This window comes from Salvelinus alpinus, chromosome 33, assembly GCF_045679555.1.
Source record: "Salvelinus alpinus chromosome 33, SLU_Salpinus.1, whole genome shotgun sequence".
NCBI lineage: Eukaryota > Metazoa > Chordata > Actinopteri > Salmoniformes > Salmonidae > Salvelinus > Salvelinus alpinus.
Genome location: NC_092118.1, coordinates 23,577,411 through 23,594,910, shown reverse-complemented (window position 1 = coordinate 23,594,910; position 17,500 = coordinate 23,577,411). Strand labels below are relative to the sequence as shown.

The following is a 17,500-nucleotide window of genomic DNA, read 5'->3' as shown; positions in this document are numbered from 1 at the left end:
GAGGAGGAGTACACTACACCAGAGAGAGAGAGAGAGAGAGAGAGAGACTATTGAGGAGGAGTACACTACACCAGAGAGAGAGAGAGAGAGAGAGAGAGACTATTGAGGAGGAGTACACTACACCAGAGAGAGAGAGAGACTATTGAGGAGGAGTACACTACACCAGAGAGAGAGAGAGACTATTGAGGAGGAGTACACTACACCAGAGAGAGAGAGAGAGAGAGAGAGAGAGAGACTATTGAGGAGGAGTACACTACACCAGAGAGAGAGAGAGAGAGAGAGAGAGAGAGAGACTATTGAGGAGGAGTACACTACACCAGAGAGAGAGAGAGAGAGAGAGACTATTGAGGAGGAGTACACTACACCAGAGAGAGAGAGAGAGAGAGAGAGAGAGAGACTATTGAGGAGGAGTACACTACACCAGAGAGAGAGAGAGAGAGAGAGACTATTGAGGAGGAGTACACTACACCAGAGAGAGAGAGAGAGAGAGAGAGAGACTATTGAGGAGGAGTACACTACACCAGAGAGAGAGAGAGACTATTGAGGAGGAGTACACTACACCAGAGAGAGAGAGAGAGAGAGAGAGAGACTATTGAGGAGGAGTACACTACACCAGAGAGAGAGAGAGACTATTGAGGAGGAGTACACTACACCAGAGAGAGAGAGAGAGAGAGAGAGAGAGAGACTATTGAGGAGGAGTACACTACACCAGAGAGAGAGAGAGAGAGAGAGAGAGACTATTGAGGAGGAGTACACTACACCAGAGAGAGAGAGAGAGAGAGAGAGAGACTATTGAGGAGGAGTACACTACACCAGAGAGAGAGAGAGAGAGAGAGAGAGACTATTGAGGAGGAGTACACTACACCAGAGAGAGAGAGAGAGAGAGAGAGAGAGAGAGACTATTGAGGAGGAGTACACTACACCAGAGAGAGAGAGAGAGAGACTATTGAGGAGGAGTACACTACACCAGAGAGAGAGAGAGAGAGACTATTGAGGAGGAGTACACTACACCAGAGAGAGAGAGAGAGAGACTATTGAGGAGGAGTACACTACACCAGAGAGAGAGAGAGAGAGACTATTGAGGAGGAGTACACTACACCAGAGAGTGAGAGAGAGAGACTATTGAGGAGGAGTACACTACACCAGAGAGAGAGAGAGAGAGACTATTGAGGAGGAGTACACTACACCAGAGAGAGAGAGAGAGAGACTATTGAGGAGGAGTACACTACACCGAGAGAGAGAGAGAGAGAGACTATTGAGGAGGAGTACACTACACCAGAGAGTGAGAGAGAGAGACTATTGAGGAGGAGTACACTACACCAGAGAGAGAGAGAGAGAGACTATTGAGGAGGAGTACACTACACCAGAGAGAGAGAGAGAGAGACTATTGAGGAGGAGTACACTACACCAGAGAGAGAGAGAGAGAGACTATTGAGGAGGAGTACACTACACCAGAGAGTGAGAGAGAGAGACTATTGAGGAGGAGTACACTACACCAGAGAGAGAGAGAGACTATTGAGGAGGAGTACACTACACCAGAGAGTGAGAGAGACTATTGAGGAGGAGTACACTACACCAGAGAGTGAGAGAGAGAGACTATTGAGGAGGAGTACACTACACCAGAGAGAGAGAGAGACTATTGAGGAGGAGTACACTACACCAGAGAGAGAGAGAGACTATTGAGGAGGAGTACACTACACCAGAGAGAGAGAGAGACTATTGAGGAGGAGTACACTACACCAGAGAGAGAGAGAGACTATTGAGGAGGAGTACACTACACCAGAGAGAGAGAGAGACTATTGAGGAGGAGTACACTACACCAGAGAGAGAGAGAGACTATTGAGGAGGAGTACACTACACCAGAGAGAGAGAGAGACTATTGAGGAGGAGTACACTACACCAGAGAGAGAGAGAGACTATTGAGGAGGAGTACACTACACCAGAGAGAGAGAGAGACTATTGAGGAGGAGTACACTACACCAGAGAGAGAGAGAGACTATTGAGGAGGAGTACACTACACCAGAGAGAGAGAGAGACTATTGAGGAGGAGTACACTACACCAGAGAGAGAGAGAGACTATTGAGGAGGAGTACACTACACCAGAGAGAGAGAGAGACTATTGAGGAGGAGTACACTACACCAGAGAGAGAGAGAGACTATTGAGGAGGAGTACACTACACCAGAGAGAGAGAGAGACTATTGAGGAGGAGTACACTACACCAGAGAGAGAGAGAGACTATTGAGGAGGAGTACACTACACCAGAGAGAGAGAGAGACTATTGAGGAGGAGTACACTACACCAGAGAGAGAGAGAGACTATTGAGGAGGAGTACACTACACCAGAGAGAGAGAGAGACTATTGAGGAGGAGTACACTACACCAGAGAGAGAGACTATTGAGGAGGAGTACACTACACCAGAGAGAGAGACTATTGAGGAGGAGTACACTACACCAGAGAGAGAGACTATTGAGGAGGAGTACACTACACCAGAGAGAGAGAGAGAGAGAGAGACTATTGAGGAGGAGTACACTACACCAGAGAGAGAGAGAGACTATTGAGGAGGAGTACACTACACCAGAGAGAGAGAGAGAGAGACTATTGAGGAGGAGTACACTACACCAGAGAGAGAGAGACTATTGAGGAGGAGTACACTACACCAGAGAGAGAGAGAGACTATTGAGGAGGAGTACACTACACCAGAGAGTGAGAGAGAGAGACTATTGAGGAGGAGTACACTACACCAGAGAGAGAGAGAGAGAGACTATTGAGGAGGAGTACACTACACCAGAGAGAGAGAGAGACTATTGAGGAGGAGTACACTACACCAGAGAGAGAGAGAGACTATTGAGGAGGAGTACACTACACCAGAGAGAGAGAGACTATTGAGGAGGAGTACACTACACCAGAGAGAGAGAGAGACTATTGAGGAGGAGTACACTACACCAGAGAGAGAGAGAGACTATTGAGGAGGAGTACACTACACCAGAGAGAGAGAGACTATTGAGGAAGAGTACACTACACCAGAGAGAGAGAGACTATTGAGGAGGAGTACACTACACCAGAGAGAGAGAGAGACTATTGAGGAGGAGTACACTACACCAGAGAGAGAGAGACTATTGAGGAGGAGTACACTACACCAGAGAGAGAGAGACTATTGAGGAGGAGTACACTACACCAGAGAGAGAGAGACTATTGAGGAGGAGTACACTACACCAGAGAGAGAGAGAGAGAGACTATTGAGGAGGAGTACACTACACCAGAGAGAGAGAGAGACTATTGAGGAGGAGTACACTACACCAGAGAGAGAGAGACTATTGAGGAGGAGTACACTACACCAGAGAGAGAGAGACTATTGAGGAGGAGTACACTACACCAGAGAGAGAGACTATTGAGGAGGAGTACACTACACCAGAGAGAGAGAGACTATTGAGGAGGAGTACACTACACCAGAGAGAGAGAGACTATTGAGGAGGAGTACACTACACCAGAGAGAGAGAGACTATTGAGGAGGAGTACACTACACCAGAGAGAGAGAGACTATTGAGGAGGAGTACACTACACCAGAGAGAGAGAGAGACTATTGAGGAGGAGTACACTACACCAGAGAGAGAGAGACTATTGAGGAGGAGTACACTACACCAGAGAGAGAGACTATTGAGGAGGAGTACACTACACCAGAGAGAGAGAGACTATTGAGGAGGAGTACACTACACCAGAGAGAGAGAGACTATTGAGGAGGAGTACACTACACCAGAGAGAGAGAGAGACTATTGAGGAGGAGTACACTACACCAGAGAGAGAGAGAGACTATTGAGGAGGAGTACACTACACCAGAGAGAGAGAGACTATTGAGGAGGAGTACACTACACCAGAGAGAGAGAGACTATTGAGGAGGAGTACACTACACCAGAGAGAGAGAGACTATTGAGGAGGAGTACACTACACCAGAGAGAGAGAGACTATTGAGGAGGAGTACACTACACCAGAGAGAGAGAGAGAGAGAGAGACTATTGAGGAGGAGTACACTACACCAGAGAGAGAGAGAGAGAGAGAGACTATTGAGGAGGAGTACACTACACCAGAGAGAGAGAGAGAGAGAGAGACTATTGAGGAGGAGTACACTACACCAGAGAGAGAGAGAGAGAGAGAGACTATTGAGGAGGAGTACACTACACCAGAGAGAGAGAGAGAGAGAGAGAGAGAGAGACTATTGAGGAGGAGTACACTACACCAGAGAGAGAGAGACTATTGAGGAGGAGTACACTACACCAGAGAGAGAGAGACTATTGAGGAGGAGTACACTACACCAGACTTTAAAAAGGGAAGCCGCTTTCGGGCACTTACTATTGTTTCTCTTCATTGTGCTTAATAGGGAACATTTAATTTTAACGAAAGCCTACAACATCATTTCATAGTAAACTGATTGTATCAACTGTATAAGGACTGTTTTTTCAGAGACAAAATTCTCATTGACAACGCTAGTTTCAACAAACCTATAAAAATATATATTTTCATGCCAGTTTCCTGACTTTCTGAGCAAATCCGATCCTGTTCCTTCCAAATTGGTCAAAACATTTTCTAACACAGGACGGCTAACAGACTGTAACAGACTCTGTAATGGCTGGATGAAGGAGAGAGGTATGGCTGGAAGAGAGAGAGAGAAAGAAGAAAGGCTTACCCAGGATCTTGCTGATGTTGGAGTTGTGCATGTCTGGGAAGGCTTGGAGGATCTTGCGGCGCTCATCTTTGGCCCACACCATGAAGGCGTTCATGGGTCTCTTGATGTGGGGCTCGTTGCTGTTCCTCCCCCGGGCTTCCCTGTAGACCCGTGCCTCGGCTGTGCTGGCGCCTCCTGTAGGCCAACAATAATACTGTTGTGGTTTATCTGCTCCGGTACCAGAGCCATTCAGAGCTTTCCACCCTGGAAACACCAGAGTAGGAACAAGAAGGAGAAGAGAAAGCGAGGCGAGCAGTTAATCAACTGCTACGAGCCACGTTCAACCCCCATACCCAATGGGCTGTCATCACTACTACTGAGACTGAGACTGGAACTGAGACTGGGGCTGAGACTGGGGCTGAGACTGGGATCAGGGGTAGGGTAGGATTGGTGCTGGAGCTGGACTGAGAACAGGGGTAGGGTAGGATTGGTGCTGGAGCTAGACTGAGATCAGACCAGACCAGGGGCAGGGTAGGGTTGGTGCTGGAGCTGGACTGAGACCAGACCAGACCAGGGGCAGGGTAGGGTTGGTGCTGGACTGAGACCAGACCAGACCAGGGGCAGGGTAGGGTTGGTGCTGGACTGAGACCAGACCAGACCAGGGGCAGGGTAGGGTTGGTGCTGGAGATGGACTGAGACCAGACCAGGGGTATGGTTGGTGCTGGAGCTGGACTGAGACCAGACCAGGGGTAGGGTAGGGTTGGTGCTGGAGATGGACTGAGACCAGACCAGGGGTAAGGTTGGTGCTGGAGATGAACTGAGACCAGACCAGGGGTAGGGTAGGGTTGGTGCTGGGACTGGACTGAGACCAGAACAGGGTTAGGGTAGGGTTGTTGCTGGACTGAGACCAGACCAGGGGTAGGGTAGGGTTGGTGCTGGAGCTAGACTGAGACCAGACCAGGTGTAGGGTTGGTGCTACACTACAAGGTGAAGGAAATTGAGTTCTCAAGGTTCCTTTCCACTGGACCAGACTGGCTCTGACAACTGGATTTGACGAGCATGTTTTGAATGTAGAACAAGGGGACATTGTGAGAGCAGGGGAGCCACCCTACGAATCAACACATGTATCCAAACCCAAAAGAAGAGAACCATGACTTAAATACCTGTTAAATATTTTGTCTGGGGCTCGACAAGCATTCACACTTCTATACTCAGCCCCATACATTTCAAACTGAAATTCCAGAAGTTTCTGGAAGCACAAATGCCAACTTCACCCCAATGCACACACATTTAGTGTGAGATGAGAGCATACCGACACACACAGAACTCCTCAGTAAAGTGCTGTTTCTCAATCAGGCCATTCACAATCAGCATGTGAGAAGAGTTTCTTTCTCTCTCTCTCCGTATTAAACTGTACATCAGCCTGATAATGATTTATGTTTGCATGCGCATTTGCTTCCTTTTATATGTAAGATGTGAAAGAATTAAATAAAAGCTGTATGAATATTTAAACAAACAAAAACATGTTGATAAACAAGGCTTGAAAAATAAGACAAAAAAAGCTTTCCATATGCTACCATCCATCTTTAATGATCCAAAATCTGGAAAGGAAAGCTTAGGATGACTCATGCATATTTCATCATCCACATGTGAAGTGTTCTCATTAGGATCTTCTACTAGCCCTCCATCTTGGCACACGTTACCTGCACTTTGATTTCTAGTATTATTTCAGTTGATAAACAAAATCAAACTGTTAATGAGTAATGGAATGTAGCGCTACTCTGTGATTAATTCACTATCCACAGACTCATTCACTGGCTCTACTCAGCACAGTGCAGAGATAAGCCCTGAAGTAAGATATGGCGAGAAGAGGACTGGCTCAACTTTAGATAGAGCTTTAACTATCTATAGGAGACTGTTAAAGGAAACAGTAGGTGAGAGACAACACGCAGGCACGCACGCACGCGCACACGCACACACACACACATCCCGCTGGGCTTGGGGTGGACAGCCATGTCCAGACTGATAAGGGGATGGAGGTCGTGTGGTGGTAGGCCTGATCTCTAGGAGTGTGGCCTGGGACTTGGCTGAGGCTTGGCTGGGACTCAGGGGGGACACCGGCTGGGGTCCGACCGTCCAGCAGGAGGCCCTATTCTCCCAGGCCCCCGCTGGGCTGTGCCTCCATATAGGGCCTCCAAATCCATTTACACCAGCTCATGTTTAACAGTCATACCGACACATTTATGATCCAGAAAGGCTTCCCTTTATCTGGGAGGCCAGTGCAATTTGCCTCTTCACACCATCACGGTACATCAGCCAGAGCCCTGGGGACTCAGCTCTTGTCATTTAGCCTCCGCCAGGCATCAGTCTCAGAGCCACAGTCATATCAGGCATCTGACAGTCAGACCCGCTCTCATCTGCCTGCTCTGCACTGTGCATGGATGGATATAGCTACCTCTCTGGCTCAGACTGGCCTGCAACATACTGTTCATATGATCATCCTCCTTCAGAGCCCTGGGGAGAGACCCCGGTCAACAAGCTCTTCTAGAGCCCAGCCTTTCTTCTCCAACTTGAGGTAAAAAGCCTGTTTCTCAACAGACATACACACAAGACAAAAAATCCTCTCACACCTATCTTTCCTTAAAGGAATACTTCAGGATTTTGGCAGAGTCAACTTGTGGATGCCCTTTTTATGTCTCTGGGTGCAGTTTGAATTTGAAGGAAGTTGCTAACAAGCGCTAGCGCAATTGCTAACGTAATGACTTGATGTCTATGGGTATCTGCTAGCTAACACTAGTTAGCATTGGCTCGCTAAACTACCCCTAACTTCCTTCATACTGGACACAGAGACATAGAAATGGTATCCACTAGTCCATCTGACTCTGGGGAAGTAAATAAAAGGCCTCATTGTCAAAATCCCGAAGTATCCCCTTTAACACACACATACCTGTACACATGCCTGGTTGAGAAAAACCTATATGTCTTTACCTCCCTGCTTTACGCCGTCAGGATTCAGGAATAATACACTACCTCTGCTGCCACCGTCCCCACAGTACATTCATTTCATTTAGCACGCACTCACTGTACAGGATGAATTGATTTCACTTTGTTTGGTTTTGACAGCCATGTTTATTGTGCAATGAAATGTGGTGTGGCGTGGGGCTGACAGTATCCATCAACGTAGGCCAATCTGCTGACTGCCGGGCCAGATGAAGGTATTCATTAGGGCAGGAGCGCAGCGCTCACTCAGACACGACAGCCAGTGTCTGCGCCCTGGGATCGCTCGCTTTAATTTACGATGCCCCCCGTGCCATTACTCTGCCACTGACACTGATTCAGCAATTTATATACTGGCATGCATGCATACGGGCAGAGGTGAGCCTCTTACGAGGAGGGGGACACAACACGGCCCGCCACCCTGACACCAGCGCCAGGAAACAAACCACTTCAATCAGTTCATTAGAGATGAGGTCCGTGAAGCCCTGGGTTCTGGTTCGCCAGGCGGAAGACGAGGAGGAGCACTTCTTCTCCAGTTCGTATCTGCACCAGCAGGCCATGAAAGGGAAATCTATGGCTCCTCTAAACAGCATTATAACATCCTGGTGGCTTTGTGTGAGTATGGAACGGAGTGTTGATGAGCTAAGCAGACCCAGATTCAGAACCAGACTCAGGGCTGAGGGCTCTGTCTGTCAGTGTTGGGACTTGGAGCTGGGAGCAGAAATGAGCCTGACCCTGGGCTAGAAGGCGGTTGCTAAGAGCCGCATGATGCCACCACTCCATGGGGACAGAGGACCGCGTCCGTCCCTGTCACAGTGCTTGTGTATGGTCACATGGGAGGTCCCTGCCCCCCTCTCATTGGCCCTGCAGGGTAATCATGATGTGTCCTAATCAGAAGCAGCAGCAGCCACTGAGGGAGCTGGCAGCAGCAGCTCACCAAGCATCACCCCACAACGGTAACATGCAATTTACAACAATGCTGTTTTCTCTCTTCAATAAAACACCCAACACTGTTCTGACATTTACAAACAAGCATTAATTGATTTTTTGGGGAGGAGCAGCACGTTGGGGAAGCAGTTAGTTAGGTGTGTGATTGTATAAATAAATACAGATGTTTAGCAGTGACAGGGCAGCCCCCAGGGTTGAGGCTAGGGAGGGGGCAAGGGAACAGGGGAGGGCTGCTTAATCACATTTATTGTGATTCATGAGGCCTGCAGCTCAATGTGACGGAGCGATATGAGAATCTGCTTTTAATTTGTTTCTCCCACAGACACTGAAGATGAGCAGCATGAATTACAGAGAGAGACAGAGAGGGAGAAGGGGAGAGAGAGAGAGGGATAGAGAGAGAGAGAGCGAGAGAGGGGGGTAGGGCAAGAGAGAGACAGTGAGAGAGAGCGAGAGAGAGAAGGAGAGGGGGATAGAGAGAGAGAGAGAGAAGGAGAGAGAGAGAGAGGGGGCAGGGAGAGAGAGGGAGAGAGAGAGCGAGAGAGAGAGAGAGGGAGGGAGAGAAAGAGAGAGAAGGAGAGGGGGCTAGAGAGAGAGAGAGCAAGAGAGAGAGAGAGAGCAGGGGAGAAGGAGAGAGGGGGAGAGGGGAAGAGAGAAAGAGGGAAACGAGAAAGAAGTCAGAGATGGAGGCAAAATGAAGAAGAGAGAGGGAAAGAAAGGAGAAAAAATTGTGTAGTGTAGTGAAGCCCAGCAGCCTATGACACATGTGTGCTGCAGGTTCAGACTGGACCCTGTGCCGAGCAGAGCCAGAGGGCTGTGCTGCCCCTCTCTCCCCTTCCCCCTCGGCTTTGTTCTGAGGGCAACAGCGACTTTTACCCTGGAATCTGCTCAGGAGGATCTGCCTCAGTGAGCAGGCAACAATCACTCCAACCTGCCAAGCCCTCCCTGCTCCCCGCCCAGTGGGATCAAATCAAACACCTCTCACTAAAGGTATTTACTGCTGACAATAGGGCCTCTCCCTCCAAGGGAGGGGATCAGCCCACATGCAGTGTATGGACAGATATGACACATGCAGTGTATGGAGAGATATGACACATGACAGATATGACACATGCAGTGTATGGACAGATATGACACTTGCAGTGCTCAGTGCCTCTATTCAAGCCGTGGTTCATAGTCCGCTAATTAAACAATAACATGCCAGTTGGATGCTTTGAATTCTTCCATTTCTATGTGTGTGTAAAGGAACTAAAAGCTGACAGGTTGGCACTTGCATGCCACAGTATAGCTCTTACTTTTGTCTCCTCCATCTCCTCTCGCATGCCATCAGCCTTAAAGTGGGGCAAGGAGCATTCCTGTTCACATCTCACTATTCCAGAATAAATCAATAAAACCTGGGCAACCTGGGCTGACATGCAGTCTCTGGGCCCTCAACAACATGCAAAACCAACTCGTCCTAACAGACTATGGAAATGACACACAGGCACACGGGCACACGCACATTAATCTCCAAGGATAGGCCTATATGAATAAAACAGAACTATTGGAAATCAAACGTGAACTGTATAAAGGGAATTGTCTGAATTGTCTGAATCAAGTAAATGTTTGCAAATGGAATGTTTTATCCCTTCATCAAAAACCATTTGAATTCATTGTTTTGGGAATCAACCAACTTCAAAAAGGGACACCCTAATTGATCTAATACGTTACACTTGTAACTGATATGGTCTCATGTCTAAACCACCCAATTTGAGCTCAAACAAATAGCCTCCTATGGGAACATTCAGGGCAATAAAAGTCAGCCTATAATTCCCATGAACCTCTGGTTAGGAAGGAAAACAACAACATGGACCTCTGGTTAGGAAGGAAAACAACAACATGAACCTCTGGTTAGGAAGGAAAACAACAACATAAACCTCTGGTTAGGAAGGAAAACAACAACATAAACCTCTGGTTAGGAAGGAAAACAACAACATAAACCTCTGGTTAGGAAGGAAAACAACAACATGAACCTCTGGTTAGGAAGGAAAACAACAACATAAACCTCTGGTTAGGAAGGAAAACAACAACATAAACCTCTGGTTAGGAAGGAAAACAACAACATAAACCTCTGGTTAGGAAGGAAAACAACAACATGAACCTCTGGTTAGGAAGGAAAACAACAACATGAACCTCTGGTTAGGAAGGAAAACAACAACATGAACCTCTGGTTAGGAAGGAAAACAACAACATGAACCTCTGGTTAGGAAGGAAAACAACAGCATGAACCTCTGGTTAGGAAGGAAAACAACAACATGAACCTCTGGTTAGGAAGGAAAACAACAACATGAACCTCTGGTTAGGAAGGAAAACAACAACATAAACCTCTGGTTAGGAAGGAAAACAACAACATGAACCTCTGGTTAGGAAGGAAAACAACAACATGAACCTCTGGTTAGGAAGGAAAACAACAACATGAACCTCTGGTTAGGAAGGAAAACAACAACATGAACCTCTGGTTAGGAAGGAAAACAACAACATGAACCTCTGGTTAGGAAGGAAAACAACAACATAAACCTCTGGTTAGGAAGGAAAACAACAACATAAACCTCTGGTTAGGAAGGAAAACAACAACATGAACCTCTGGTTAGGAAGGAAAACAACAACATGAACCTCTGGTTAGGAAGGAAAACAACAACATGGACCTCTGGTTAGGAAGGAAAACAACAACATGAACCTCTGGTTAGGAAGGAAAACAACAACATGAACCTCTGGTTAGGAAGGAAAACAACAACATGAACCTCTGGTTAGGATGGAAAACAACAACATAAACCTCTGGTTAGGAAGGAAAACAACATGAACCTCTGGTTAGGAAGGAAAACAACAACATGAACCTCTGGTTAGGAAGGAAAACAACAACATGAACCTCTGGTTAGGAAGGAAAACAACAACATGAACCTCTGGTTAGGAAGGAAAACAACAACATGGACCTCTGGTTAGGAAGGAAAACAACAACATGAACCTCTGGTTAGGAAGGAAAACAATAACATAAACCTCTGGTTAGGAAGGAAAACAACAACATGAACCTCTGGTTAGGAAGGAAAACAACAGCATGAACCTCTGGTTAGGAAGGAAAACAACAACATAAACCTCTGGTTAGGAAGGAAAACAACAACATGAACCTCTGGTTAGGAAGGAAAACAACAACATGAACCTCTGGTTAGGAAGGAAAACAACAACATGAACCTCTGGTTAGGAAGGAAAACAACAACATGAACCTCTGGTTAGGAAGGAAAACAACAACATGAACCTCTGGTTAGGATGGAAAACAACAACATGAACCTCTGGTTAGGAAGGAAAACAACAACATGAACCTCTGGTTAGGAAGGAAAACAACAACATAAACCTCTGGTTAGGAAGGAAAACAACAACATGAACCTCTGGTTAGGAAGGAAAACAACAACATAAACCTCTGGTTAGGAAGGAAAACAACAACATGAACCTCTGGTTAGGAAGGAAAACAACAACATAAACCTCTGGTTAGGAAGGAAAACAACAACATGGACCTCTGGTTAGGAAGGAAAACAACAACATAAACCTCTGGTTAGGAAGGAAAACAACAACATGAACCTCTGGTTAGGAAGGAAAACAACAACATAAACCTCTGGTTAGGAAGGAAAACAACAACATGAACCTCTGGTTAGGAAGGAAAACAACAACATGGACCTCTGGTTAGGAAGGAAAACAACATGAACCTCTGGTTAGGAAGGAAAACAACAACATGAACCTCTGGTTAGGAAGGAAAACAACAACATGGACCTCTGGTTAGGAAGGAAAACAACAACATGGACCTCTGGTTAGGAAGGAAAACAACAACATGGACCTCTGGTTAGGAAGGAAAACAACAACATAAACCTCTGGTTAGGAAGGAAAACAACAACATGGACCTCTGGTTAGGAAGGAAAACAACAACATGAACTTCTCAAAAAAATCATCTGATAATAAACTGAACAACAGCTCTGAGCTACCAAGACAAATAAACACAACATCACTGTCTGTTACTGTACAACAAAAGTACAACACTACTGTTTCTCCTACCCCATAAGGAGTCTATTAGCATATTTCCACTTAGCCAAGCTGCCTTGCTTATTTCTCCTTGGCTGATATTGTGCTGTGCGTTCCGATGAACTCTGTTTCCTGCCTCCCTGCATCTCTCAACGCCCCCTTTGTTCTCCCAGGACCCTCTCTGGCGGAGGCGCTTTAGATAAACACACAACCCGCGTGTCATTCTACTTCTACCAAGCCATATGTGAATGAACAAAGAGGCTGGGTTGAGGGCTTTTGTGGTATTTGTTCATGTTTTTCATCTGAGCTTAAAAAGACCTAATGACTTTGCGGTGAGCTGATGCATGTGGCTCGTGGCTTTCCAAAATGAAGGAAATCCTATCTATTCTCATACCACGCCACTATTTTCCAATGGCCCTCGTTAGAACTTTGGCAGCTGTTAATTTGGTTGCTGCATGCTTTGCAAATATTAGTTTAAGCAACCTAAAGCTTTCTGTGAACTGCAGCGAGGCCTTCTGTACAGTGGTCTTCTGAATAACACTGTCTCTCCTCTGCAGGGAGATTGACCCCTGCCCTGACAGACCTACAGTCACTAGGTAGCAGTTACAGCCTGTTCAGGTATATTCAGATACTACCAGTAGTTTTCCTCATGTGGGGGTGCAGAAAGGTGTCTGCAGTACACTCTGTGCTGCTGTGGAATAGCGTGTTGCAGAATAAAAAGTCCCTGCTTTAAAATAATGAACCATATTTACATGTAGTACCTGGCTCTCCCTCAAGAAATCACTTAAGTTTAAGCGGTTGAAAATGCTGTTGACAGCTATGATTATTTGAAAATGGCAAATAATTAAAGTAAATAATGATAATAATGTTATTATAATTGTTATATCCTATCCATTCTCATAGTAAACATGCATTTTCTTAGATTTGCTCAACATAATGCCTCCAAACAAGAACCTCAAAAGTTAACACATATCTTGTTCTCCAAAGTAAACAGATTGTGGTTGTAAAAACAGGCTTTAATGTGGTGGGCATCATGTTAAAACCCTGTTCACATCATTCATCTGGTGGTGCTGTTGAAACAGACAGATATATTTGTGGAGATAGATGAAATGGTGACTGTGTTGGTGAGCTATGTGCATGTCTCTGGCTTCTAGCCACCACTCTCTCTCTCCCCCTGGGAAGAGGACCTCCGTGGGCCCTGCCTCTCCTCTCCTCCCTGCCTCCTCCTAATCCACAGCCTGCTGGGAACTCACTTCCCAGAGGCGTCTGGCGCTGGCCTTTCCCTCGGCCCTGCACAGGACATAAAAGGACACAACTGATCCCTGACGACAGGGGCTGGTGCGCGCCTTGCTCCTGTCCTGACTCCACAGTAGCCACAGAAGAAAGGTTCCCACTGGGGTAACTGGGAGAGGCTGAGGACCTAGAGAACATCTGCCCTGAGGGCCAGAGGGGTGGGACAGAGTCTGCTGCGGTTGACGACGTGGGAACTATCCCTCTATGGCCACTAACTGCACCTCTAATCCTGAATTTATGGGTGTGATGTGAAAGCAGACATGACAAGTAATTTATGTTTCAGTTCTTTGACTTTGTCAACAAGCAGGTTTATGTGAGGTAGACCATACAATTTGTGAAACGTTGTGTGTTGTAATTATTTTGTTGGGAATGTTGGGAAATGGGGAAATTGGTGGGAAATGTTTTAAAAGTGCGTTTAGAAGGGATCTTAAAGAAGCGAGTGCTCTTGTATTGTCCTGAGAAATATCTCTCCCTCCATCTTGAGAATGTTGCAGCTATTAAAGGTGAGCCTGATTCATTTTCCCTCTGCTCGGGGCTCTGAAGTGCCATGGAAACTGACACAAATATTTACGTCAGACAAACATTGGCGCATCAAGGCATTCCTCGCCACTGTTTACGCTCCAGGCCCACAAAGGGAGATGGCGCTTTGTCACACGGGTGCTACACAAATTTACACCTCTGTGCCCAGGACCTCAAACAAGTGCAGCGGCAGCCGGGGCCAGGCCTGGAGAAGGGCCAGCTTTGTCCTCAGGCACCCTGTCCTCCCCTCACTTACCTGTGAAAACCAAGGAGCGGTGGGCGCCTTCAAACACCACTATCCCCCCAACCCAGCTCCCCCTGGTCTACTGCTCTGGCAGCCCTCACCTCTCTCTGGTCCACTATAGGAACACACTGTGCACTGGGGGGATGCAGGCAGCAGCCTGAAGAATTCACTGTCACATAGAACTGACTGGATGGTTTTCAGCATGGGAAAACTATAGGAGAGAAGTCTGTACTTACCATCCAGATCCTCTGGCCTGGTGAGGTCGATGACTCTGTGGCCAATTTTGCCATCCTCGCCCAGTTTGCTAAGATGGTGACCAAGGCTCTCAAAGTGTGCCCGCTCCTACAGTACACAGAAACAGAGAGGAAAGAGAGAGAGAGACAATGAGGAACCTGAACAAACGGCTGCATATACAGTACATCTCTTTCCATATCAAGAGAATAGCTGATCAGTAGAATAACTGAATGAGTCATTTCTGAAACACATTATCTCTTTGAAATAACTGCTAGCTCTATTGTAGAGCCGCTCCTTTGACATGATGGAAGTGTATTGAGCTTGCCTTTATCATCCCTGCCTGCATTCAGCAGATGCTATAATGTATGACAGGAGGGAGGGAGGTAGAGACAGTAGGAGCCAGGGGTGCTGTAAATAGAGTTATAGAGGAACACTTTGTGATCCCGAGCACACAATAGGGACTGGGGCCCTCTCCTTGCAGCGCTCAGGTTTTCCCTCTGTAATCTTTGCTGTCTGTCTGTCTGTGTCTGTCTGTCTGTCTGTCTGTCTGTCTGTCTGTCTGTGTCTGTCTGTCTGTCTGTCTGTCTGTCTGTCTGTCTGTCTGTCTGGCGCTAGCGCCCAGAGCTCAGCAGCCATCACGTATTCAGGGCTCATGCTTTATAGAACACACCGTGTTCTCCCTTTTGTCATGTCGCTTTATGCTTAGATTAAACTTGGCATCATGTTGTACTTGACGCACAATGAAACCCGTTCATTCCGCTCGCCTGTGACAATATTAAATGTCATGTCCGTGTGCATTTACAGAATAAAATAACAGCTTTCGGGGCCCTCTGAATAGTTGCTGCACATTACACTTAATGTATTATGCAGGGGGAGAGTGCCGACTGCTGCTCACTCCATTGTTAAATGACCTAGTTCGGCAGTGAATGCGCAGGGCATTAGCACAGGGCTGTCTTCCTCTCTAAAGACTCAAGTAGGAGATGGACACTTTGACTCGGCATGACACAAATAATCTCTCCCCTCGGATTGGCCTGGAAGACACTAAAAGCAGGCATGTTGCCAGGGTTCAGCCGAGAGCGTTTGTTTTACTCCCAGGGTGAGCATTCTATCTCTGCCAAAGGTGCACTATGTGTACCCCTCCTCTTCCTGTGTCTTTTCTGAGGTTGCCTATCACACGCAGTTTGAACAGACACTCAGGTGGGCTCCCTATACAATGCTAACAGCTCCCCTGCCACACACACAGACACCGACACCAACACACACATTCATCTTTCACTGTTCTCTGGGCTTTCACTCTTTTGTTTGTGTTCTTGTTTTTCCACCCACATGGGAGCTTGTATACCTCTCTCCTATCAGAGAAAATATAATGTACCATTACACTTCAGTCACTGGAGGTTAATACAGAACATCACCTGCAATACAATGCTGTTTGATTTAGTTTAATAGAATATCCTGATCAAAAGCATTACTTCCAGAAAAAAACAGACATTTGTTCATTCATTTCTCAGAAGAAAAAAAAAATCCATTGTCAAATTACTGAAATGTTTTTCCTCTTTCAACTTCCCTTTGATTGGCCAATAAGACCTGAAAAGGATGACAAGAAGACAAATTGAGACATTTGAATTCCACCAAGTCTTCTCCATCATCCTGAGGCATTTCATTTATTCAAGAACTATTCCCTCAAAAAGAGAGAGTATGTCTGTGTGTGTGTGTGTGTGTGTGTCTCTGTGTGTGTGTGTGTGTGTCTCTGTGTGTGTGTCTCTGTGTGTGTGTCTCTGTGTGCGTGTCTCTGTGTGCGTGTCTCTGTGTGCGTGTCTCTGTGTGCGTGTCTCTGTGTGTGAAAGACAGTGAGAGTGCTGCAATTTACCATCACGCTTCAAGGAGCCATCATTATGTATGGACATCTGAGTGATTCTGATCTACAATTAACCACCACCTGCTTATGGCCCGTGATTAGAGGCTGCCTATCTGCCTTGGCTTTGCTAACTTAAGTGTTTTCTAATTATGACATATGCGCTGGTCCCTGCAGGGCAGAAGGCGCTTTGTAAAGATAAGATAGAGCGCCATGCCTTCCCAGCGCCACGCTCCGTGTGAAGCGACACACACTGCTGTATTCATCACCCAGCCACATTATTGCACTTAATGAAAGAGGCTAGCGGCCCGATGACAAATTGACGGATGTGCGATTAGTTGGACGGGCAATGGCGGCCTGGGATGGGATGCTACATGGACAGTTCTCTCCTCTCTGCCGGGGGGGGGGGGGGGGACTCTGCATTCTGGGGGTACTGTGTAATAAATTAGCTGTCTACCCCCCACCCCACCCCACCCCCACTCCAGTGGCCCCTCCTGATCAATCAAGGCCTTTTATAAACTCATGATCATTAAGCATCATGTTTGGCTGAGGGGATGGGTAACAGGAGCCATCCATCAAAGACTTTCATTAACAACTAGCTCAGCGCTAAACTTCTCCTTTCTCCACCACAAAGTCCCAGTGATCACACAGAGGGAACATCAGCTACCGCACCAGTCAGCTGGAACCAGTGTTGAACAAGTCGGCTTATTGAAT

General features: G+C 46.8%; 1 protein-coding gene across 18 annotated transcripts in view; it reads right to left on the bottom strand.

The window, feature by feature from the left end:
• sox6 (SRY-box transcription factor 6) overlaps positions 1 to 17,500 on the bottom strand; it is a 235,787-nt gene that overhangs the window by 11,346 nt on the left and 206,941 nt on the right. For 15 of the 18 annotated variants that reach the window (XM_071380895.1, XM_071380892.1, XM_071380897.1 and 12 more), the window contains 2 exons: positions 14,937 to 15,042; positions 4,680 to 4,922 (listed from right to left, as the gene is read on the bottom strand). In XM_071380895.1, the coding sequence (XP_071236996.1) occupies positions 4,680 to 4,922; positions 14,937 to 15,042 (349 nt within the window). The remainder of the gene's footprint in view (positions 1 to 4,679; positions 4,923 to 14,936; positions 15,043 to 17,500) is intronic. The other 3 variants (XM_071380896.1, XM_071380898.1, XM_071380903.1) reach the window with 1 other exon arrangement.